We start from the raw sequence: 25,258 nt of genomic DNA on the forward strand, positions 1-25,258 counted from the left end.
TGAGTCCCCGGGGTTTTCGGCCTAGCACAGACTCTGCGGGCTGTGCTGCAGGCGGGGCCCCCACCTGGAGGGGACGCGCAGGGGCCCGGAGCGCTCGGACAGCAGGCCCACGGGCAGCGGGGAGGAGCCAGACCTCCGCCGGCCACCCGCACCCGCACCCGCCACAGGACCCCGGGGCCGGGGGAGCCCAACGCAGCGTGCACAGGCCGCCGCCAGCGCTGTCCTCCGAGCGCAGCGGGAACTCGCCCCGGCGGGCAGCACCGCCGCGGGACGGCCCGGAGAGCACGCGAGCTCCCCGTCCGCCCCGCCCCGCCCCGCCCTCGCCCCGCCCTCGCCCCGCCCTCGCCCCGCCCTCGCCCCGCCCTCGCCCCGCCCTCGCCCCGCCCCCTACGTCACGAGCCGCGCCGCCCCGTGCGTCATCACCGCGCCCCGTAGCCGCGGAGCGCGGGGGGCTGGCGGGCCATGGCGGAGGTGGGCCGGGCGGCTGTGCGCGACCCGGGTGCGCTGCTCCCCGGGGGCTTCTGGGCGGCGGTGGCCGTGTGGCTGGAGAGGCCGCAGGTGGCCAACAAGCGGCTGTGTGGCGTCCGCCTGGAGGCCCGGCGGAGTGTTGCTGAGCCGCGGGCGGAGGGCTGCGGCCAGCGGCCCAACGCCGGCCGGGAGCAGGAGGAGCGGGCCGCGGCCGCCCCGGGTCCGCGACCCCCGGATGGGGGCCTGGGTCCCGGGCCGAGCTCGGGCGCGGCGGGGCGCGGCCCCGAGGAGGCCCGGCGCCGGCGAGGGGAGGAGCGCGGGGACGCCGCCGCCGCGCCTCGGCTCGCAGGGGGCCCCGGGCAGCCCCGCGAGCCGGGGGCCGGGGACGCGGATTTCCCGGCCTGGGATCTGGAGTCCGCCTGGGACGCTTGCTCTCGAAGCCTCGCCGGCGGCGGCCCGGAGGTGCTGGCCTTCCTCGCCGGGTCCCCGGTGGGATCGCAGCCAGGGGCGCCCCGCGAGCTGGACCTCGTTCTCAGAACCGTCCTCCCGAAGACGGGCCCGCGCTGCCCGCTTGCCGTTCCCAGGAGGGAAATGGTCGTGCGAGGTAGGAGCGATCTGACGGTCACGGGCGTCGGGGACAGCCGCGAGGAGAGGGTTTTAAGTACAAATACGTTATTGCGATAGGGAGAAGAGTCTCCGCTTGGATTTGTGCAGAGGAGCCGGGGCGGGCGAAAGGCAGAGGGAGGGGAGAGAAGTGGGGCGGGCTCGGTAGAGTGGGGGAGGCCAGAATCTACCAAACGGGGGTGTGCGGCCCTGGTGACCCCTTGCGGCTTCCTGCTCGCGCTCCTGGAAGTCGGGCTGCCCCCCCCCGCCCCCCGCCCCACAGGGGCCCACCCTAGGGTTAGGGCAGGGCTGGGACTGTCCCCGCAGCCTTGAGGGCCCCGGTCGTTCTAGGGATGCAGCCTGAGCTCTTAGAGACTGTCGGTGTTTGAGTCTTTACTCAAACACCAGCCAAGTTGAAGCTCGGTTGAGACAGGGCCCAGAGAGCCTGGCCCCAGTTTGGTGAGGGAGAGAATCTTCTGCACAAGATGCAGTTTGATTAAAAACTGTCCTTTGAACCTCAGGGCAGTGAAAAGGCACTAACCATACTCACTATGTCAATACCTTTGTAAAGTCCTAGGGAGGTTTAGTTGTTTTTTTGTTTTGTTTTGGTTTGGTTTTTGCTGGTTTTTGAGGGGACATGTAGAAATGTGCATTTCTAGTACAGAGAATGGGGTCATCGTTGGGGGAGAGTGTCTGGAATGCCTGAGGGAGGAGGTGAAGGAGCACCAGATGTCGAATGATGGATAAGAGTTTAGCAGATGAAGAGGCTAGTGGAAGGCCCGCTCCTGGAGGACCTGGTGGAAGGCTCCCTCGGGCTCTTGAGTCCCAGAGCCAGCTGTGATGTCCAGTCCTTCTCACACTTGCAGCTTCCTCTGCTGTCTCCAGCTGGAGCAAGTTGTCAGCTGTTCAGGGCCCCTGTGACTGGCCTGAGCCCACCTGCCTAATCCAGAGCACTCTTTCCTGAGGCCTGTGGCCCCCTCACATCTGCAAAGTCCATTTTTGCCTTGTCACACAGCATACTCTTGGGTTGTGAGTATTAGGGCATGAACACCTTGGGGAGGCTGCTGCAGCACATGCGGCAATGTCAAGTCACTGGTAGGTGTGTTCCCTCCCACCCCCACTTCCCAGTACTGTCTGCCTCTGTGTCCCCTGCAAGACTCTTCCCAGGTGTCCCCTCTGCCGGGAGGCCCTCTCTGATCCTGTCGTCGTCCAGACTACTTTAGGAGCTCCTCCAGCTTTTGTCTGGGTTTGGTCACCTTTTACATCTCCCCTCTGCCAGACAGAGGTTGGTGAGTCAGGTTCCCCGAGGCCTTCAGATGTAGACATCTGCATTCCCAGATTGGCTTCTCTGGCGAGGAGAGACAGTGCTCCTCCCTCTATAAGGAGTGCTGGTTTTAGGACTGCTCTCTCCTCTCGGCTCCTGCTGGCTCCTGCTGAACGTGTCTGCCGCGTGCCTGGCACCCTGTGAGCTCGGTTTGAAGCAGTGGATAGGATGTAAAAGCATATTTATCTTCCTGGATGCCGTGGTAAAGAGAACGGGGAAAGCCTTGGGAGAGCAAAGTCAGGCTGAGTCTTTACTATCTGTAACATTGGGTCTGATAAAATGCTGAACTAAGTAAGCAGTTTTCATTGATTATCCCTCTTTGTTCCCCAGATGTCCTCAATGGAACAGTAACATTTTTACCTTTGGAAGAAGACGACAGAGGGAATTTAAAGGTTGAGACAAGCAACGTGTATCAAATCCGGCTCAGTCAGAGCAGAGAAGAATGGTAAGAGCTAAAAACTGGACTCCTCCTCCAGTGCTGTGTGGTATCAGTCGCTCATCTAGGTAGCTGCAAGAATCAGGGTTGTTGAAGAACCAAAGGTGCCCTTCGGCAGCTGAGGTGTGTGAGAATGTGTTTCCTGTTTCTAGTTGGTGTCTCCATGACGTGTCTTTGTTCCTGTGGGCACCCGGCTTGTGTGTGGGTGATCCCAGCCTGGCCGGAGTCTGTATTCTTTACATTCCACGTAGCTAGGATGATGAATAGCACCTAGGTGTAGCTGAATTTAAGTAATTGCAAATCTTTTTATTATATTCTTTCTTACAGCTTGGGAATGGGGAGCAGGAATAGCTTCCTTTTTTATTTCCTGTTGAGGCTCATGTGGTTTCAGATAATGTGGGTATTCAGTGGTGCTTATCATGAAAGTGGCAGATCAGTAGGCCCCCTAGTTCATGTGGCTTTTGGGCCTGTACAGCAAGTGTGAAATTTGGTTTACTTCCATTTGGTATTTTTTAAATGGAAAAGTCAGAGGAGGGGTAAAATCGCTTATCACTTTGCTGCTGATGTTTTTCTGAGAGCCATATCTGGTCTGTACTTTCCAGAACAGGCTTGGGGATTGTGTCTGTGTAAGCAGGCTGGGCTTATTGGCACATGGGTTTGTATAAAGCAGAGGAGTACAGTGGAAAGAGCCTGATTTGCCCACTAACACTGTGACCTTGGGTATGTCATCTTTGTGACCCTCAGTCTCCCCATCCCTGCGATGGGTTTAATAATTCTTGAACCTCTGAGGAGGAGCCTAGGCTTTGTAGGGACCTGTTGCAGGCATAGAAGCTTGATGGGAATACTTAGGGCCTGGGTGAATCCTCTTAGAATTGTCAAGAGACTGCCCAAGAGATCCAGCCCCAGACTCTTTCCTTGGTGTGTTGTTGGAAACTGGGGACTGGGAGCAGGCACCTTGGGGAAAGTGTGTCTCCTGTGGTGGTCACCTGGGGGTGCTGATCACAGAGCTGGTAAGTGGGCACTGAAGGCATCTGTTGGGTCCGCTGTGAGAGCTCCCAGTGTGGCACGGCCGTAGCAGGGTGCAGTACATTCCACGCGTGGTGGTCACATTCTTTGCTGATTTCCTGAGGGCTTGGACTCAGCTGCCGGCTCCCCATCTTTCCAGGTTGGTGTTTCCTGTCTTTGCTGACCAGGCAGCTGTCCCTTTGGGCACTTGGGCCAGATGCTAAGCACAAGTTTAATGGGGTTGGCCAGGCCACTGCTGTAGTGCATAGTGCTCCTGGTTGGCTCCTGTCGTCTGCGGCAGTGGTGGTGTGCGCCCACCCTACCATGTTCTTGGCACTGGGCAGAGTGGCATGATACATAAGTATATACTCTACCACCAGGTGGTACAAAGTACAACAGGTAAGATGTGTGTCTGTGTTCCCACGTCTCTTTGTTAGCTAAGGCAGTGTTGTGTCAGGTATATGCAGAGTGGCTGGGAAATGCCTCTGAGGAGGGGGCATCCTGGATGAGCCCAGAGTGGATGAGGAAGGAGGCTGTGGGGACTCTGGGAACACCTGGGGGAAGGGCACAAGGCCTGGGGAGAGCACAGGAAGGGCTTGACAGGGATGCCAGCCCTGGCTGGAGAGCTTCCCAGGTGAAGGGACTGGGAAGGGGAGCAGTCCGAGTCCTTCCTGGACTCTTCCCACATCATGACCCGCCTGGGTGCGCCTCTCAGAGGAGAGTCAGTGCCTGTTACTCAGGGGGAGCTATGTGCCTCTGATGTACATGGAGACAAAAAGCCTGACTGTCCTAGCTCTTGCCAGAGTGCATGACCACTTACTCTGCCCCCTCACCCAGCTGCTGTGCTTCCACTTGCTCTTAGGGCCGATGATGAATGCCACCTTTTTTGTAGCCTCTTTTCTCCACCTGACAGTCTGGATCCTCTCCGCTTATTGTGCCACCTGAATTGTGTCCTCAGATAGTGTGTTGTGATCTGGGCCTGTGGGGTGAGGTTTTATTTGCATGTTCATCACACAGACTGTGAGGGCCTGCTGTGCATCTGGTGCTGAGCAGGTGACAGCGGACAGGAGCTGTGGGGGCAGGAGATACACACAGAACTGAACCTGTGAGCTGCACAGGGATTTTGCGTGTCCTTAGCTTTGAGGCCAAGTGCTCCACTTTCTGCCTGGGGAGTATTTGGTGAGCCGGTATAGTCACATTTGAGTTGCACGTGTGAAAATATATGAAAACAGAATTTAGAGAAATCCTTAGATGTTCAGAAGCTGGCTAGTCAGTGCGTGAAGCAGACAGTAAGAGGAGCTTTGTTATTTGTCCATCCTCCTAATGGGCTTCATAGGATGGGTAAGTGTGTTTTTAACAGTGTTTGTAAGGGAATTCTTTCTGCTTTTAAAAAATGTGTTTTTCTCTATTTGATGAAAGTTCTACAGCTAGTTGTTGGGCTTCAGGTCAAATATTTTGTAATTATAGCTGTCTTAACATGTGCTCTCTTCTCTTGGTAAATGTTAAAATAAGAATTGAAACTAGCTCTGCTTATTCATATTTCTCTTATTTTTAAAGGTTTATATCTATTTTAATTTTCTGTCCAGAAAGATGGCATTCAGATGGCATTGTTTATCCCAGACCCAGCTGGCTGGGAGAAGAGCTGCTGGCCAGGCTGGCCAGGTGGTCTGTGGACAGCAAGAAGAGCGGATTTAAAAGCACCCTGTCCCTCATTTCCATCATCAAATACAGCAAGACTTACCAGATGCTCAAGGAGAAGTATAAAGACATGGTCAAGGTAACCCTGGGGAAGACATTTGTAATTCCCCTCATTTAGATGAGGTGACATTGGCCAAACTATGCCAGGTGAAATCATTTTTTCAGTAAACATCCTGGTTTCTGCAGACACAGACAACAAGTTAACGTATAGCTACTGAGGGCCTGTGTTGTAGGTTGTATTTCTTTTTTTTTTTTTTTGTAGGTTGTATTTCAACATAGAGATGCAGACAGCAAAAATGTCAACAGATGTGTTACAGAAAAGGAATTTTTTTTTTGCACATTGCTAATTTTTTTCCAAGCAAATAAAGGGAAATATTTTATTGAAAGTAGTTGGATATTAGTTACAAAATTGTCACATTTCCTTATATAAACTTAAGGACGCTTAAAGAAAATATATGAAAAATTAAATACAAAAGTGTGTACTTCCAGAAAGAAGATACATTTCATATGTCCTTAACTATGTTTAGGATGTAGAGACAGTAACAGCAAACCTCTATGCTCACAACCAGAGTAAGAAATAAAGCTTTCCTAATGTGGCTGAACTTCTTTTGTACTCTTCCAAGTGTATAGCCCTCTTTCTGGAGGGAACTATGATTTGTCATTTCTTCGTGTGTGTGTGTGTGTGTGTGTGTGTGTGTGTGTGTGTGTGTGTTTTGTTTGTTTTTGGAGGGAGGGAGAGAATCTTAAGCAGGCTCTATGCTTCGCATGGAGCCCAATGCAGGGCTTGATCCTAGGATCCTGAGATCATGACCTGAGCCAAAATCAAGAGTCAGACGCTCAATTGACTGAGATCCCAAGGTACCCATATGTGTTGTTTGTTTGTTTGTTTTTTAAATCACTTACCTATCATTATGTAACAGAGCACCTCAAAGTTCATAGGCTGGAGACAGTGACCTTTCACTCTTGCTGAAGTGTGTGGCTCCTAGGCCTGGCTGACCTAAGCTGGGGGCCCCTTCCCTTCCAGATCCTGGCCTGAGAGGCCTTCATTATCTTATTAACTATTCAGTTCCTTCAGGAAGGGACTTCATCTATTATTTCAGCCTTTGAAATTGGCCTAGTGAGACCATCTGACCTGTCTATTCCCTTGTGACTAGAAATGGAAATCTGAACGTGTCACCTTGTCATGGGTTTGTCCTCTGTTGCTAGATTCCGTCGTGCATGTCAGTGATGTAGATAGTGAGCTGTCACGCTTGGCAGCTTTCAGGATACCTGCTGTTGTCCTGTGTGGCAGCTAAGGCTTTCTCCCTTTACACATAGGGAGATGAGGACCACCTGCTGAGTGCTGCTCCTGACAGGTGACAGCCAGGCACCAGCAGACCAGAGGTCTGGTGCACTGGCCTTGTGACCCATTTGCTCTCCTCGTCCAGGTTTTCTTGTTCGTTTCCCTCATCTGAATAAGTGATGGGGACAGGAGAGCTGAGCATTTTCCTATGATGGTACAGTTGCTTCATCTAAATGTCTTACATGTCATTTTTGTTGCAAAATCTTGCTTTGGACAGCATTGTTTTTGATGTGTCCTATGCCATCTATAGGCATAGATGGTAAAAGTTTTGTGTGTCTTTATGCCACTTGTCTATTGTATGAAAGTGATCATAAATGTCTGCCTTTGGAATGAGCTTGTTTTTAAAATTTTCCCGCCTGAGAAGTCTCCTGTGCTGTATGGCTACCGGGGATAGTGACATTAGGCAGAGTGATGGAGTTATAATTACATGCACTCTGGAACACTTTCTAGGTATGGCCTGAAGTAACTGATCCAGAAAAGTTTGTGTACGAAGATGTGGCTCTTGCTGCCTACCTGCTGGTAAGAGTATGTCTGGTCATTTAAGCTCCTCTGCAGTGGGGGAAGGTTGCTACCCTCAGCTGCTACCAGTGGGGAACAACATTTACCAAGTCCATCACTTAGCGTGTTTCTGGTTCTGTTGCTAGTTTGGTAACATGTATAGTAGTTGGGCTTGGTGTGAGTGAGGAATAAACCTGTGTCATGAAGCTCCAGCTTAGCTGGGGCTTCCCTGCCTCATCGTAACCACGGAGGCGCTGGGTGGCTCACGCTGCTGATGGGACCCCTCTAGTCCTGGGTCCTTCCTTAGCTAGTTTGCCAGCCTCGAAATTTGGGTGTGCCTTGACTTAATAGTCGTGACTTTCTTATCTAAAAAAATGTTTAGACCAGATAATTTCTAATTTCTTTTCATCTGTAATTCTCATAGCCTTTTTAGAAATAGCATACTTTGCTTTGACTATTAAAGTATATGTCCTTGAAGAACAGAGAGAAGCCATGAGGAAACCAGCAGTCATCTGTAGAGCTCTTGCCCAGAGGGGATCACTTTCATGTAGACTGTCAATGGGAGGAGGAAGCTTCGATGCCCCTGCAGTAGCAGGCAAGGGCAGCTCCCTCTGCTCACCTGTAGGTTGGCTCTGTAGAACCAGGGCCACAGATGAAGCCTGTCCTACCCTTTCTGGAAATGTTATTTGTAACCCGTGTAGAATTTGTATCTGAATTATTCTTGGAAGGAGTGATCAGGACTGATTTTTTTTTTTTTTTTAAACCTAGGTTTTATGGGAAGAGGAGCGAGAGGAGCGGGGCTTGACAGCCAAACAGTCCTTTGTTGACTTAGGATGTGGTAACGGTCTCCTGGTCCACATCCTGAGCACTGAAGGGGTAAATGTACATCTGTGGCCATTTCTAATTCCTTTTCCAGAGTGTCTTCCAGTCCAGCACAAGGGCCCTTGAGGTGGTTTTCTGATATGAGCTGGATCCAGAGTCTGCCTGGGTGTTGGACTGGTGACCAAGGAGCACAGGCAGCCCATGTGGCTGGGAGAGAGGAGATAGAACAGGGCTTTTGGGCTTGCAGGGGCTGCGCCTGTGGATGACAGACTTTACCCAGTACAGCCGTGGTTGCTGTCAGGTGCTTCTCTGGGGAATGTGGCATGTCAGGGCACTGGAAGGGGAATAAGAGGCAGTAGGTTCTGCCCTCCAGAAGCTGGACGCCCAGCTCGGAGGATACTTACACTATGATATAAGCTTATGACACTGGTTTGTGCACCATTTTTCGATCTGTGAAGTCAAGGCAGGATGTGCTGAGAATAGCCACTGCTGCTCAGGGCAGTTTAGTGTAAGCATGAGCTCCAAGCTCCCTGGGCCGATGCTTTGGGCCAGTGTCCAGCCTTCCCGTGGAGGATGCTGTCATTGTCACCTGGCTGAGCTAGCTGGAGCTTAGTAGCTTCGTGCTCCATCATGGTGACCCCGGCTGATTTCTTCCTGTAGCATTCTGCCCTGTGGGAGAGATGTCCTGTCCACAGCTATAGGAACTTGAAATGGGATCATCAGAATGTACTTTTGAATTGCTTTATTAAAAAATGAGTTTATGACAGTAATACCTGTAAACAAGTTGTCTCTGGGGCATCAGCACATCAGGTGGTGGCCTGTAGGCTGGTAGGTAAGGAGGACCGGGTACCTTGTCCACCCCTCCCCTCCTCCCAACTTGGAAATGAGCCTGGCTGCCCTGTGAGAGCCCTCAGATACGGGCACAGCGTACTGGCTGAGATGCAGCCACAGCGGATGGGCCTTGTCTGTTTCAAGTTGGAGGGGCAGATGTGCTGGGGTCTGGACTGGACTCCGGGCCATGAGACAGGCTCTGTTTCCATATGCGTCTCCTGGGCCACTGTCCTCGGACATGTTCTCATACCTTGACTCCATTTTCCCATCGTGAAGGCTCCTGGTGGGTGACCTTTGCGGACTGCAGGTTCTTACCCATGCCTTGCAGGAGCATGAATGTTTCCAGCGCTGAGATACCATGAGTGCCATCCGTGAGTGTAAAAGGTCTCTTGCACTTCACACTGGTGGCAATCTCTGTAGTTAATTTGTTCTTGCTAATTTATTATATGTACCAGCGTTAACCTTCGGTTTCTGAAATTATTTTAGCATCCAGGCAGGGGGATTGATGTACGAAGAAGAAAAATCTGGGACATGTATGGACCACAGACTTGCTTAGAGGTACTGGCCTTGTTTTTTTGTTTGATCTCAGCATGGTTGTCTCATAGTGGCAGTTCTAACGAGTGTGACAGGTGCCTCGTGTATTCACTGGTCCTGACACAGTGCCAGGTTGGTATCCTGTCACGCCCATGGCCCCTAAGAGGGCAGGGCACACACATACAGCACATGATGACAGTGAGGTTATCCTCTTGGCTCGCCTCATGTTCTTGACTGTGTTCAGATGACAAGTTCATTACATAAATCTTTGTGTGTCAGTCTTAGTCCACTTAAAAAAAATCTGTCATAGGCCAAACTTTAGAAGTTTTTGATGATATTGTCATAATGGTTTTCAGAAAGGTTTTACTTCAAATACACTTTCAGGAAGAGTTTTGAATGCTTTAAGAGATGCATCCAAAATACAGGAGAAAAAGTAGAGATTTACATATTTACCAAATTTTTGAGTGCCTTCAATTTGTCAGGTGTTTTCAGGTGCTGGCAGTTCAACAGTAATGAAAGGCTCCTGCCTTCATGGGGGTGGGGGACACCCCCAGAAAGAGTGGGTGCGGGGTGTCAGGTGTGGTACTTGCTGAGAGGGATGAACACCTGAGCAGGGCAGGGGAGGGTGAGGGGGCCGCTGGGGCACCAGGTCTTGCTATGTATGTAGAGTAGCCAGGAGGGCCTCCTAGCAAGAAGGCAGGTGCTGAAGAGTCCAGGGAAGGAAGGTAAAATGCACCTGGGCTGGGGCTGGGTCTCAGGTGTGCCGATGCCCTGTGGAGCTAGACTGCACATTTGTCTCTGGAGCCTATGACTGTGGAGCCACAGTGAACCCAGGTCCCTACAGTCTTGCTCAGAAGGAGCTCACTTGTCCTGGTCCCAGTCAGAGAGGAGTGTCTCCCTAAGGGAGAAGGTGACCGGCCACCTGAGCAGCATTCCCCATCAGGTCCCGTGTCCAGTGTTGCTGTGTCGGTGTCTGGTCGAGGCCTCTGAGCTGGCCAGCAGAGGGCTCCATAGGAGGGTCTCCACACTAGGTCCCTCCCACTGCCCAGCTGTGCTCCACCGCCCTGGTTACCTCAAGACCTTAGTCCTGGAGTTAAATGCAGGATGTGACTGGGACACAGATTCTCATCCCCAGTGGCCAGAGAGCTGATGAGACTTCTCACGCATTCACTCGTCACTGTGGAGGGTGCACAGAAATCAGAAGAGCATGATGTGCCCAGAAGCTCGCAGCTGTCCACACTTGCTCTTTTGCCCCGCGCTTGGCCTGCCGCTCCTGTGAAATAATGCTCAGCTGTGCCATTTCATCTTTAAATAGAACTTTGAGACCATTTGCATATTTTCTGCCTCATTTTTTTTGAAGGTAGAGAATGACATTGTAAAAAATAAAAAAGATTAGTGGAAGGGAGTGGCAAACTATGGGCTCGTTTTCTTTATCCACACGGTCAAAAGCCGAGGACAAGTTTACAGCTTCTTTCAAAATCGTCATTTGATTATAAGACTGCTAAATTACAGCAGCTGTAAATTACATTTCTATTCATGCAGGCCATGTAAAGGAAAATAGGCAACTTTAAATCTAGACTGGGTGGAGATAGAGAACAATAAGGTCTGTTTTTTCCTGCTGTTAAATTCTATCCATACCAGTTGAGCAGTACTGTTTTCACTGTAAGTAGAAGCCCAGATGCTTATTTAAGAACCGGAAAGATTAAAAAAACAAAAAACAAAAAACAAAAACGGAAAGATGGTAGAGTTCAAATTCCACTTTGTATATATCATGTCTGTGAAAGACTCATAGTTTTGTTGTTCTAAGGAAGGGCCTTGAAAGTGAGTGTTGTCAGACTGTCTTCCTGGTGTGTTTTGAGCTAGGAAAGCAGCTGTGCTCGCTTCCCTTGGGTGTTGGCTCTTCAGCTTTAAAGTTTGGAGGGTCTCGAGCGGCTGTATAGTATCTTTTCTCTGTCTTCCCAGTTCTCACTGACAGTGTTGGGGTCTGACTGCAATCATGTGTGATGGCCTGCTGCTTAGCAGGAAGAGTAGGGTGTCATGTAGGAGTAGGGTCGATGTAAAGTTCTAAATTGTAAAATCCAGCTATCTGCGGCTTAATTACAGAAATTGTCAGAATGGCTAACCTGCCTGTGGAGTGGGTTTTTACTTGGTGTCTGTTTACAAAAGATTGTGCAATAGCAAAGATTTCTCCTTCTATATGTAAACTGCTCCTGCCTCAGCCTACCTCGTCCCTTCACAGGTGTGCTTCATCACATAGGTTGACAGACGTGAGGTTATGTGATGCATTACGTGGCACACTTAACCTCAGACCCACTTGTGTTCCACTCACTTGCTCCTGAGGCCCTGTCTGGCTCTGATGTCCTGCCAGTGTGGAAACTTGCTCTGTCCTACTCCTGTAGCTTCTTTGTGTGTTTGTGTAGAGAAGCACGTTTGTAAGGATCAACAAGAGATTAGCACTCAGAGCATTGTTAGTGTCTTTAGTGATGACACTAAAAGCTGCTGTATTTCACACCCTCTGGGGCAGACGCAGACCATACATTCAGGGGCCTGCCCAGAACCCACGACGACCCGAGGGGCTGAGACGACCACCCCAGCAAGCTGGGATTCTGCAGGGCCTAGCCTCATAGCTGTGTGCTGCTTTACTGAACCAACATGTGGTCTCGTTGCATGCTTTTCTTTTAGGAAGATGCAATCACACCAAATGATAAGACCTTGTTCCCTGACGTTGATTGGTTAATTGGTAACCATTCCGATGAATTGACACCATGGATACCTGTCATTGCAGCCAGGTGAGCAGATAGCCCAGCCGGCAGGGCGGCTGGTAGGGGGGAGCAGAATGTTTTGGTGCCTAAATCTCACTGTCCAAAACTAGCTGCTGTGGCTGTTGAACACTGGGGACATAGCTAGTTCAGATTGCTGAAATGATAATCTGCAGAGTATATCGGGTCAGGGTTAAATTCTGCCTGTTTTATATAAAACGTGGCTGAAAAGATCACAAATGTGATTCACGTTATTCTTCTATTGAATGTGCTGATGAAAACTGATCACTTCTGCAATATATTTATATCCGGTATTGAGAGACCTGTCATATTTTGAAAGCTTTTTTCTGGCAACAGGAGGGTTGGTCTTCAAAGGAAAAATCTCTCAACATAGAGATACTTGCAGCAGTATTTATTTCTCAGCCCAGGGGCTAGACATGTGGCAGCGCTTCTAGGTCAGGAGGAGATGTCACAGAGATTCAGGTTACGTTGCTGCCCCCAAATATTTCGTGGCTATGGCTCTTCATCCATGGTCTTTTGAGCTGTCTTAGCTCTTGGAGAATGATGTGGGTCAGGGAGCAGGTGTTCATCCTGGCTGGGCCCGCCTCCCAGGTGCCTCACTCACAGCCGAAATCTCAGGCATTTCAGGAAGTGGGTTATAGTTGACAAGAGCAACTGCAGTGGAGCAAGTGTTTTATAGAAGTAATTCACTTCGTATTTCATGGGGAAAGTATGCCATGCTGCACTGTTTCTAGAAATTGAATTAGGGAGAGCTCCGACTATTTTGTCACCTAGAAGACATTGTCAGCCAGCAATACACATGTATTTTACCCAGATACATGTTAGCCATACAGCTTTCTGCTAAATTTCCTTTTGGTTTTTGTGGATTGCTTTTGAAGGTCTTCCTACGGCTGCCGCTTCTTTGTCCTCCCCTGCTGCTTCTTTGACTTCATTGGAAAATACTCCCGGAGGCAGAGCAGGAAGACTCAGTACCGGGAGTACCTTGATTTCATCACAGAAGTGGGGCTGGCCTGCGGGTTTCACGTTGAGGAGGACTGCCTTCGCATTCCCTCCACCAAAAGGGTGCGTCCTCAGTGAGTTGCTGGCTCAGGGCCAGTGTCTCAGAACCACAGGTGATGCTGTGCTGTTGGAAAGTGTGTGGGATCCAGAAGGAGCCTGTGTGGATCTCGGCATCCCGGCCCCTGGTGGGGTGCAGAGGGCTCGTTCAGCCTCCACAGCCCCTGGCACTGCCTTCTCCACACCCATAGCAGCTTTGCAGGACCCTCAGGGAGTCTTCATTTCCTTCCCAGAAAGTGCACATGGCCCTCGAGGACCTGCCCAAACCAGGTGTCAGCCTGACTTGTGTAGTGGTGGCCTGAGGGCTGTCTGTGGCTCTGCCTGCCCTCCGTTCTGACTACTTGGGTTCCTCAGTGATTGGTTGGAATTGAAGTTTGGTTCAGAATGATTCCTGTTTTCTCGTCACATGCTTCATTAATTCAGATTGACCTAAAATGTACCTGGCCCAGGCAGATCTTGGCCCTTACACAGTCTGTGAAAACAGCAGGAGTACCCTGTGTGACCCTGCCAGGTGGTCAGGGCAGGCTTGGTGGCATTCCCACTCACCCTCTGAGCCATGAGAAGTACTGCCGTCGATTTATGATAGTTTCTGATAGCTTCCTCTTCTCAGACTCAGTGGCTGTCAGTGAGCCACTGCTTTGAACAGCAAAACAAAAAAAAAAACCCATCGTATCCAAATTATTAACTTCATTGCTTGACATGGCAAAAAGGGTCTAAGGTGTGAGGTGAACTCTCAGCTCTGCCACCTGCTGGCAGTGAATTCTTGGGCACATTGTGAGCCACACCTGTGTCCTTGTCTGTCCAGCGAGGAAAAGATAAAAAATGGCACCTTCATTGTAGGTGCTTAGTGGTGGTGAGTGGGGCCCACGTGGCCTCCAGTATGTCATTGCTGCCCGTGTGGTCACTGCTCAAGTCACTTTGAAAGCTTCCTTTAGGACTCTGCTTCAGAGCCATGATGTCATTCTCCCTAAGTGCGCTCACGTTGGCAAGTCATTCTACTAAAGTTGGAATTGAGTCTGGGAACTGCTAGGCTTTGGGTCATGTGAGTAGGTTCAAGGATCTCGCAGTTTGGGTTTTTCGCACTTGTCTTTCTGTTGTCTTGTTAGAGAGCATGTACCAGTCCTTAATCACTCTGAGCCTCAGCTTTCTTGTAACTCGGTGGTTTGGAGTACAAATGTAAGAGCAGATGTGCACACATAGCAGCTATCCAGTGAGGGCTGATGACACCTGGCATGCTTGTTCGCACACAGAGAGGTTGAGTTACCTGCCGAGGATCATGCATGCATCAGGTGGCAGGGCTGGAGACTAGTAAGAGTGGCTCTGATATAATTAGAGTTGCTTTCTTTTGTTGTCTCTAACCTGGCTTTGTAGCTCCTCCTCTTGTAGGAAGTCCAGAGATGCTGTGCCTGGAGCAGTGTCGCTGGACTGGCCTCACTTGCCCTGGGGACTCCTGTGCGGCAGCTTTCAGCTGGATGTACAAAGAAGAAAAGAGCATGGAATGAGCATCCATGCTGTACTGAGTGCTTTGCTAGGTACTCCTGCCTCCCTCGCTCTGGCAAGGTTGATAGGAGGACATCTCATTTTGAGAGCTCAGTGTTACTGTCAGTGTCTGCACGTGAGGGTCAAATGGAGCCTCTCACATGTAGAATGTTCAGAACAGGCATGGCCGTAAGCTCAGTAACTATGGACTTGTGATTTGTATATGTGTGTTAGGGCTTTGAAAGTCTGAGCCAGGAGTTTCTTTGTGGGCTTTTGCTCTTGGTTTATTTTGGATGTTTTTATTGGTTTTTAAAATAAGCTTTTCTTTTGTGATAAATGCCTAAAACTTTATTTATTTATTTTAAAAGATTTTATTTATTCATGAGAGAGAGAGAGAGAGAGAGAGGCAGAGACACAGGCAGAGGGAGAAGCAGGCTCCATGCAGGGAGCCCAATGGGACTCGATCCCGGGTCTCCAGGATCACACCCTGGGCCGGAGGCAGATGCACAACCACTGAGCCACCCAGGCATCCCATCCCATAAATGCCTAAAACTTTAATGTGTGCTGCAGAAGAAGAGAATTAAATGGCAAACATTGAAATGCTATAGGAACCTGGTAAAATACTCTTGCTTTTTTTTTCACAAGCAGGTTTGTCTCATTGGGAAATCCAGAACATACTCACCTGCTAGAGAAGTTTCCATGGATAAGCAGAGAACCCAGTATATTAACAGCAGGCGGGGCCACCTTGCCAGCCCACCCAGCGAGACGCCTGCCTCTCTTCCACCCCGGGCTGCTGTGGGACATGAGGGTCACCCCAACGGGCACCGGGCCCTGGACTTTGGGGCTGCCGAGGGAGGGGCAGAGGCCCCGGCTGATGAACTCTGGCTGTCTGGATTTCAACCTAGAGAAAAAGTTGAGCGCCTGAGGAACTGTGCCACCCTCCCTCGAGATTTTATTGACCAAGTGGTCTTGCAAGTGGCACATATGCTGTTGGACAGAGAGGAGCAGATAAGCATAGGAGATGCTTCCAGCGGCAGCTCGAAGGCCTGGAACCGAGGAGGTAGGCCCCCGACCCCAGCTGCGGCCGCCTGCATGCCTGCTGGCTTTCAGGCAGTGGCTTGGTGCTCCCTTAGGACTGACTAAAAATTGTGTTGTGGTTCTAATTATGTATATTTTAAAGCGACGTCAGTGATGAATAGGCCACTTATATGCTAATTGTTTAAAATTTTCCTTGTGGTTCCCATTAGTATGCAGGACTCCATTTCTCTTAGAGGAAGGCACTGAGGGCAGAGGGGTAGTGTTCACACATTTAATTAGCCTTTACAGAAATGTTCAGGCTTCAGGGTGTGGAGACACTTGTTTTCATTTCATAGTAGGATTGAATTATTCAAACTGGAAACAGGGTCCTGAAAGTCAGAAAGGTGCTCTGTCCCCTTGAATGTAAGGCAACACGGAGATGTGGTCTGATCCTGTGGAATCGCCAAAGCGCGAAACTCAGCCATGATAAACAGAAGAACATTATATCTGATTGTTCTCATAGAATGAGTAATGTGCTGAAATCAGTGGTGTTCAAGAGAGATGGGGGCCAAAGTGTGGACTGTTCCTGCTTCTGTACAGTGTCCAGTCTCAGGCGGCTTGCTGGGCCCCAGCTGGTTTCTTCCCTGCCTCCACTCCCGGCTGAGATGTTGACTGGCGACACCAGAGGGCGCTGTGGAGCTGGCTGTGCTGGGCAGTGCCAGAGACTTGCCTGGGGTTTTGGGGTCATTGGGGGGTCTAGGGGAGCCCTCTCTCAGCCTGTCAAAGGCTGCTGCATGGCTGGCCCTGTGAGTGGGGGGCCAAGGAGGAGGCGGCAAGCCTGGCCTCCCCCACCCATGATACTGTCCTGCCCTGAGCCTCCATAGCCTTGTGCACTTGCCACGCGGGAGTGCTGTGGAGCATCTCCCCTTCTCTGCGAATTACCCGATGCTGGTGGTATCTGATGGAGGTGGGGGCTCTCCAGGGATGTAGGGGCAGCGCTGGCCAGAGCCCCCAACTCCAGGTGCCTGACCATCCGTGTAACTGGGCACCAACCCTGAGGCACCATGGGCTGCCCTGTGGGTTGGCACCCCACTTCCTGCTGAGGTGGGGCCCAAGTAGAGAGGAAGGCAAGCTGAGGGGGATTTCCAATGGGGCCTCGAGTGCCAAGGAGCCCGCAGCAGGTGAGCAGGCGCCTCAGAGTCGTTTGAGGGCGTCTGAGAATGTGGAGTTTGACCTTCAGACCACAGGAATGATTGAGCTCAGGAGGGGCTTGCCTGTGCCTGGGACAGAACTTTCTTGCAGTGGGGTAGACCAGGTCTTCTAGGCTCAGATGTAGATGTGAGTGGCTCTGATCATTAGGTCTCAGGTGTCAGGCCTGCTCACCCATGAGAAACATCTGCAGAGCGGGGGTGCCATCCTCCCCACATGGGTCTTGTTGCCCCGGAGCTGGCCGGAGGTGCTCTCGTGTGGTGGACATGTGCCCACAGGCTCCTGCCCTCAGGTGGTCTTCCTACCTTTTGGTTGCTGGAATTTAGTGACCCGTCTGAAACCTGCCCTTATATAATGTATGGGTGGGTCTGTCCCCAGGACCTCAATGATCTCAGTCCAGGGGTCTTCCCTCTGCAAGGCATGGGTGAGGGAGCACAGGGCAGGAGGAGGTGGTCCCTGCCCTCACGACTGAGTCAACACACACACGACAGAGGATGAGCACCTGGGAAGTCGCAGTGCAGAGCTGTGTGTGTGAGCACCAGCGTCCAGGGACTTGTGTGGGGCCAGACCGGGAGGGGCAAGGACGGCTGTCTGGGCCGGTTTTAGCCTTTTCCTTAGATGTGCTGCTTGCTCTTGGAACATGGTGGAGGCAGCTGAGAGGTATATCCTGAAGGTCAGCTAGGCTTGGTAGATGGAATCCCAGCCACAGGGTGGCTGCTCCCTGGGGGTCTGGGGCTGGGCCTCTAGAGTCTGTGTCTGGGAGGCAGGGGCGTCTCAGCTGGCCTACAGAGTCGCTGGGTGGGCATAAGTGAGCCCCCAGGCGTGGGGCCTGGCAGATGCAAAGTCCCTGGCATCCCAGATGGTGCTGGCTTGGCCCCTGCGGTTCCAGCTAGGTGCTGTGTGGTATGGGCTCGCTCAGAGTGCAGGTAAATCTCACGGCCTGCCCTGCTGACGTGCGTGAGAGACTGGGGTTGGCTGGACGAGAACTGGTCCCTGGGCCAAGCAGTGGGCGGGCTTGTTGGACAGTCTCTTAACGGCCTTTACATTGTTGTTGTTGGGGAAACCCGGGTTTCAGGAAGCCTCTCCTTGACAGAAGTGGCCAGTGAGCTGGGCCCAGAGACACTGCAGAGGTTGAAGCGGGAGTGTGGAGGCCTACAGACACTGCTCAGAAACAACCATCAGGTGTTTGAAGGTAAGGGGATCGGGCCTTGAAATGTGCTCCTCCTTTAGAGCTGGGTGACACGTTCCACCTTCCCATGTCAGAATGTTCTTCCCCACAGATTCTGGAATCACTGCTCCCTGCTTTCTCTGTCAAGTGAAGTTTGCTTTATTTTTAATTTTTTTAAAAAATTTATTTATTTTAGAGCGAGAACATGAGCAAGAGAGCAGGGGTGAGGGCAGAGGGAGAGGGAGACTCTCCAGCAGGCTTCCTGCCGAGCACAGAGCCTGACTCTGGGCTCGATCCCAGGATCCTGAGATCCTAACCTGAGCTGAAACCACAAGTCACTTAACCAACTGACCACCCAGGTGTCCCTAAGTGAAGTTTGCTTTCAAGGAGATTTACACTTTTCAAAAAGTGGGGGGGGGGGGGGGGGGGAGAGGATAGAGTGCCCCCTATCCTGCTTCTGCCTTGTGAGCATCTTCTACCAGGAGGGAACATTGCCCACACCTCTTCTCCGGTCCTTTCTAGTCCCATCAGGCCTGGTACCCCTGGGCCTGGCCTTACCCCTGTCCTGGATATGCTTATGCCTCACATGGAAGGAAGAGCAAGTCTGAAAGCCTGCTGGCTGGGTGTTGCTGGAGGACTTTCTTGGTGGGGGTTTGTTATTTGCTTGGGCTCTTGGCTGTCTGCAGACTGGAAGCAACGTGAGCTCACATCTGGGCCCTGGGCAGTTAGAGGAGGGAGCCCCGATGCCTGTCCACTCCCCTCCCCTGCATGCGTGCACTGGGCCCTTGGGAGCGCAACTCTCATGCCCTTCCTGCACTGACGCTCGGGCTTCCAGGACTGCCAGGAGGTAGAGCGGCCCAGGAACCTGTGCTCATTCCCTTCGTCCGTCCCTGCCCTCCTGGGGCTTATAGGGAGGGAGACACAGAACCAGTGTTTACAGGGGTACCTGGGGTTAAAGAAGTTCCTTTATTTAGAGTTTTTAAGCACACACCTGTCGTCCAGATGGTTGGTAATTTGTCATATTTGCTTCAAGATGAAGCTTTTTCCTCCTTTTCTTTGTGGAAGTGTTTTAGAGCACATCCCAGCCCACCAGCTTTTTCACCCCTAAGACTTCAGCAAATGGCTTTAAAGATGGTGGCATCTGGCATCACTGTAGTGCCATAGGCATGTTCCCACCCAAGTCATGATGTGCAGGGAGATCTGCCCTCATCCCAGGAAGGGGTTGGGACGGCCAGACTTGGGAAATGACATCTGGGCTGGGACTTGGTAAAGAGGAAGAGGAACAGCATTCGTGATGGGTCTGAATTGGGGAGGACTGGGATTGGGGCATGAGGAGTGAGGGGAGGGGGAGGCAGGTGGCTGGCCTGCAGTCCCCCTGTGGCTGTGAGGAGGTTTGGGTCTGTGTGATGGCAGGGGAGTGGTGGCACCCATGTGACTGACTTCCAGTCCAGCTGCGGGGGTCACTGTATGCCTGTTCTCTGCTGTGTCGGGGGCCTCCAGGGTCAAGTGCAGGGCCCTGTCAAATCCCCCCACAGCGCAGCATCTGACTCCTTAGGACTTAGCATGTGGGAACACATTTTATTCTGTTTCCACTGGGAGGTGTCCGATGAAGGCCAGCTGTGGACCAGTGCCGAGCACCTCTTCTTTCTGGGAGGCAGAGGCAGGGCGAGTGTAAGGGTGCAGATTGTATTTCAGTGTGCACCATGGTGGTTCTGGCTGGTGGTGCATAAAGATGTGCTAAGAACGTGGGGTCTCGAGGAGACCAGGCTGGCAGGGGCTGCAGACCTGCCCCTGGACCCACCCTTCACCTGCTGAGTCGGGCTCCTGTGAGGTCGTGCTGCTCGCTGGCTTGCCTCAGGAGCCACACTTGGAGCCCATTGCCTGCTGTCTGTCTGCCTTGCAGCCCGCCCCCCAGCCCCCCAGCTCCCCCACATGGCCCTTTGGCTTATGTTCCACTCCTGATGCTCTTTCCTGTCCTGCAAGGCTACCTGCTGGCTCCTGCCCCCATCCCAGTGCCCCAGCCCTGCTGGTAGTGTAGCCATAGTGCTAGAACACAGCCTGCACACCTTTCATAAACAGCATTCCATCTGCCTCTCTGGGTCCCCAGGGTCTGCATGTGCTGCTGTCTCTCGGCTGCCTGCATTTGGTCACATTGCTGCCTCCACGAGACCCTGAGCTCCCTGCGGGTGGGGCCAGGCCTTGCTTGGCAGCCCAGAGCCCACTGCTTTGTTGCTTAGCCTGTGTCACAGGATAAGACAGAGGAGCAGCCCAGTGAGGAGGGCGCACTTCCCAGACCCCTCCTCACAGGGAGACCATTGCATCCCAGAGTCCCCAACCCCTGAGATGCCACCTGTGAGCAAAACCCAACGCAGGAGGACGGGGAGCCCACAGGCCTTGTCTAGGGATGCTGGCAGTTATCTGAGCCCCAGGACTTGGGCCCGTCCCCCCACCCCTACCCTTGTGCAGCTCCTGAGGAGAGTGGTTGGACAGTGCCTCAGGGCAGGTGGCCACAGTGTCTGGAAGTGTATCTGTCCACTCCCAGCCTATAAAGCAAAGAGAGTTGGGTGCTGTCACTTCTTCCCTGACCCTGTGTGCATGTGAGACAGGAGAGCTTGGGTGTGCACAGCCCTGCATGTGCATGGGAGAGCTTGAATATGCACACTGGCAGTGGCTTTGGGCGGCCCAGTGGCCCTTGTGGAGTTAGATTTTGTTTTCATTTAAACCTGGTTTTGCTGGGTAAGTGCCTGGAATGGCCCTGAGCCCTGTGAGCAGAACTGGCATCTCCAGGTTTGGGGCGGTTGCAGGAGCCGGGGCCTAGGCAGGCAGGCCCTCCACTGGGGTGTGAAGCTGGGAGGTGGGCAGCCTTCCTGAATTGGCAGTTCCTGTTCCCGTTGAGCTCCAGCACGGCTGCCTGGGATCTGCTCTTCGGTTCACAAGGCCTCGGTCAGTTCAAATACTCATTGCAGTCCAGAAGGGCTGCTCTTTTTTCCCCAGCATGTTTTTTTGGTTGACTTCACAAAATTGTATCTTTTTTTTTTTCCATTATAAATATGCATGTATGTGATTGCTTTTCTGTGCAGTTCACATGGGGGGGGGGGCACATTTATTTTTGGAAACTTCTGAGTAGGCGGCTTGGGGCCTGAGCTCTGAGTAAACATTCTGCTGTAGTCATGCAAAAACTATGCTCTGAGGCTGCTCCTACCTCTGAGTGTGTTTTACTCTAGAGCAGCTAGTCTCTGCTCATGTTTATAGGGCGGAGGAGGGAAAATCGATTTTGGATACCCTCAGTTCCGCCAGCACTGAGTCCCTTCTCCGGGCCAGTGCAAGGTCCTGTGCAAGCTGTGGTCAGGGGCTGGGAGGTTCCGGTGGGGGTGCCTGGCCCAGGGTCTGTACCCGCAGTGCCTTCATTGCCTATGCCAGCCATGGGGAACATGTGGCCACAGCTGAGGGATGGGGACTTGCCCAGAGTCTCTAGATGGAGAGGCTGGACTGGCAGCCCAAGTCACATCTGACCAGAACCTGAGCACGGGGCACTGTTCTGGTGAATTATCCCTCATGATTTCCTGGAACAGTTTACAGGCTGTTCCTCAGAGTGCTTTGGTCAAGGTTTCATATGCTGTCAGAATTGGGAGGGGAACAGACCAGCAGGTTTTGTGTGCTATGTTGAGCAAGTCTGCGGGAGTGAGGAAGGAGAAATACCAGATAAGTGAACTTTGGTAGAATATATTTGGTTCCTGTGATTCCATTTTAGAATCAGGAGCATATTCCCACTGGGGAGAGTCCACTGGGTGGCCTGACCCATGAGTGGGCTGGAGTGTGTAGAGCTGGAGTGTTGTGTCCTCAGGTCCCAGCACGGGCCTACCCAGGATGGGAGCTGCCCTGGAACCTGGAGGTGTGTGGGAGCGTGTCACCGCCCCCTGCCACGGCCAATCCTGTGTCATTGGTGCCCAGGCCCCCTTTCCCCTGACCCTGTAGTTAACTGCTCCAGACATGTGGTGAGGTGCCCTCTTAACTCGAGACCACTGTGGAGGGCCTGCTGCCAGCCAGCCTGCCCTCCAGGAGGGGGGCCTCTTGGAGGCTTTTGTGGGAGGCTCCCTCTCCCCTGGGTTTCTCTTGAACATGTCCAGGCCTTTGGGCGGGGCAAGGGTTCCCTGCCTTTTTGAAGAGCACACCCTGGTCATCTGGTGGGTGTCTCTCCTCGGGACTCTTCTGAGACACACTTCAAGGCCATGTCATCCTGCCGCAGGAACGTCCAGTGGAGCCCAGTGACATTTCCCTGACCTGAGCTATCAGACTGAGGAAGCTTGGCGTCAGCCTTGTGGGGAGCAGTGCAGGAGGCCGGCTCCGAGGAGGGTGACAGTTGTGCCAGGCCGTTAGTAGGTGCCTCCTGACCTCCTGTGATGATGAATCCCTCCATTGTGGCCCTCCGTGCATCAGGCGCCTCTCTGCAGCTCCTCTGATTGAAAGGGAAATGTTTACTAGGCGGCAGTCTCCAGAGACAAACAATCTCGTTATTGCCATGACACGAGCCCATTTGAAAACAAATCCAAGCTTTAATTCATTGCTTTCAAGTTCTCGTCAGAAGTTAGAGAGCCAGATTTCTTCAATAAGCTTCCTTTATTTCTCCCCGAGCCGGTCTGTCTCCGGGTGGTTTTACAGCTTCCAGGGAAAACCAGGATGGATTTGGCTGCTTTGGCCACATATCCGAGGAGTTGCTGGCTTCTGGGGATCAAATGGCCAGGTGAAAGCCTGGGGGGCGTCTCAGCCCCAGTAGGGTCTACCGTCTCAGGAGGCAGCTTGGTGGAGGGCCCAGTCTGCTGCTGGGGCCCTACTCCCTAGTCCCCATGTCCTGCAGCATCCCCAGGGCTGACGGGGCTGCTGTACTCCCTGCCCACTGCTTGTGTTTGGGGCTCTGGCTGGGGGTCGAGGGACAGTAAACCCTCCTCTTGGCCTGCCCAGAAAGGACCTGTGCTTGTTTCTCTTCGATGCCAAGGTGAGGTTCCCCAGGACAGGCGCCACTGCAGCTTCTACAGCTGTACCCAAGTCCATGCAGGTCTTAATGCCGGGGTCTCCCAGGCTCTCAGCGTTGTTTCCCACAGGCCCATCATGGTACGGCTGCAGCCACTTGTCCACGGTCTTGTCAGCAAGACCTTTGGTTCTTGACCTCCGTCCTGGGGTCCAACGTGTGCCTCCTTACGGCCCCTGACGCTGGCCCTTCAGGGCTCCTGGCCCTGGCACACCTCCACCCTGCTCCCTGCCTGCCCCGCCGGCCTCCCTCCCACCAGGCTGAGGCTCTGACTCTGCCTCCCCCAGAGCCCACCCTTCTGGCATGAAGGGACTGAGGTGTCGGGTTGTCAGGGCAGTGCAGTCGTGATTGAGGTCTCTGCCCTTGTCTCCATCCTGCTGGGTGCTGCTGCCCCAGAGTCGAGGCTTCCCCAGCTCTATGAGTGGGTGGACTTGGAGAATAACGCCTGAGCCATGTCTTCTCTTTGTTCCGAACCACAGTTCTGAATGGACGAGTTCACATTCGTGACTGGAGAGAAGAGCAGCTACAGAGGCAGCAGCACCCGGAAGCAAAGCGGAGACTGTTCTCAGAAGCTTTCAAAACCCGCATCTGCTGGTTTTTCAGTCACCACCCTGACGGTTGTGTTCTGCCTTCAGACAGCTGCCCGTTTGCCCATGGGCCTGCGGAGCTTCGGCCACCCCGGGCCCCCAAGAAGAAGAAGCAGATTCTGTGAGCTGCTCCCACCCTGTAAGCAGAGCCTGGTGTGGGGGCCCAGCGCTCAGCTCCTCTGACAAGTGCAGACACCGCTGGTTGGGGTAACTTCCTCCAGATTGCTCCCATGACGTGACTCGTTCATTATATGAACACCAGACAGGACGGAAGCTGAAATTCCTCCCGCCCCCAGCCCCGTCAGAGTGTAGGGTCTGTGTTGTAAATGAGGTCACACTTGCATTCGGGATCTTTATTCCAGGAAGAGTACAGGAGTTCTTGGTAGCATCTCATTGTGATGAAGGTGGCAAAAGTGCCTGGACCACCTGGCCCCTGTAGGGGGCCTGCCTCTGTCCTGCTTGCCTCAGTGTGTGATAGCTGACTTACCCTGCCTGCAGGAGCGCAGCTGGTGCCACCAAATCCTGGCTGTACTGGAAACCCAGCTGCTCTGGGTGCTAATCACTAGACTGGTATTTTGTAAAAGCTGTCACACTTTTGTGTGCAGGTTATTTTTAGTTCAGAGAACAAAACACCCATAATCTCTTTACCTAGGTCACTTTAGGTGAGGTGGAAAAGAATCCTAAGTGATACACAACAAAGCCAGAAAATCTAAATGATACAGAAAGCACTCCCCGTCCCCCGCCCCTCCCTACTAGATCATCTCCCCAGAAGTACTGTTAGCAGTTCTTTTGATTCTGGAAAAAATATCCTATGTGTTTCTGTTTAAAATTATTTTTACAGTTTTACTAAAAGGTCCCGTCAATGTACATTGTCATGCCCTTCATTTGCCGCTTACCCTGGTGACCTTTCTGTGGTGCAGTCTTCTTTTGGGGCACCAAGAATGAACTCATTCCTTTTCCTGAGAGGCATTGCAGCTTGGCATAGCACCTGGTTTCTGCCCATCCTCCAGGGCCGGCTGAGCTGGTGAAGTGGGGTCTGGGGAGTGTGCCTGCCTGCCTAGCCCCATGTGCTGGACATGGTTTTTCCCACCCCCGAACCTCTCCCTCACAGGAGGCTCTGGGGACGAAGTCCCAGCTGGGGCAAGTGGCTGCAGTGTGCCACTTGGGCCACGATTGGCCTGTGCAGATGGAGTAGCTCTGGCCAGCAAGGTGTGAGGGGCCTGCTGCGGAGCCCTGCGGGGGATGCCTGGTGTAGGAGTCTGTGGCTGGCTGAGCAGAAAGAGAAAGGCCTGGGTCCTGTGGTGGCCCTGAGCTGGGTTAGCCCGTGCTGGGCCTGTAGTCTCCTCGCCTCTGACCTCAGCTACAGAGATCAGGT

At 52.6% G+C, this 25,258-nt stretch overlaps 1 protein-coding gene across 1 annotated transcript; it reads left to right on the top strand.

Annotated features, from left to right (window-relative positions):
* Positions 1-437: 437 nt before the first annotated feature.
* TRMT44 (tRNA methyltransferase 44 homolog) lies at positions 438-24,750 on the top strand. The gene is made up of 11 exons (XM_041753106.1): positions 438-1,072; positions 2,726-2,840; positions 5,394-5,613; positions 7,327-7,395; positions 8,143-8,250; positions 9,514-9,585; positions 12,244-12,350; positions 13,220-13,403; positions 15,525-15,936; positions 18,178-18,294; positions 23,776-24,750. The coding sequence occupies exons 1-11, from the start codon at positions 463-465 to the stop codon at positions 24,006-24,008; spliced, it is 2,247 nt and encodes a 748-aa protein (XP_041609040.1). The 5' UTR covers positions 438-462; the 3' UTR covers positions 24,009-24,750.
* Positions 24,751-25,258: the final 508 nt, after the last annotated feature.

The sequence above is a fragment of the Vulpes lagopus genome, chromosome 4, assembly GCF_018345385.1.
Source record: "Vulpes lagopus strain Blue_001 chromosome 4, ASM1834538v1, whole genome shotgun sequence".
NCBI classification, from domain to species: domain Eukaryota; kingdom Metazoa; phylum Chordata; class Mammalia; order Carnivora; family Canidae; genus Vulpes; species Vulpes lagopus.

Bases quoted from the DNA above. Each gene is read 5' to 3' on its own strand.
- TRMT44 (XM_041753106.1), top strand. From the start codon at position 463: ATGGCGGAGGTGGGCCGGGCGGCTGTGCGCGACCCGGGTGCGCTGCTC. The intron at 2,841-5,393 runs GTAAGAGCTAAA...TTATTTTTAAAG, and splicing joins AGTCAGAGCAGAGAAGAATG to GTTTATATCTATTTTAATTT. The intron at 13,404-15,524 runs GTGCGTCCTCAG...TTTCACAAGCAG, and splicing joins GCATTCCCTCCACCAAAAGG to GTTTGTCTCATTGGGAAATC.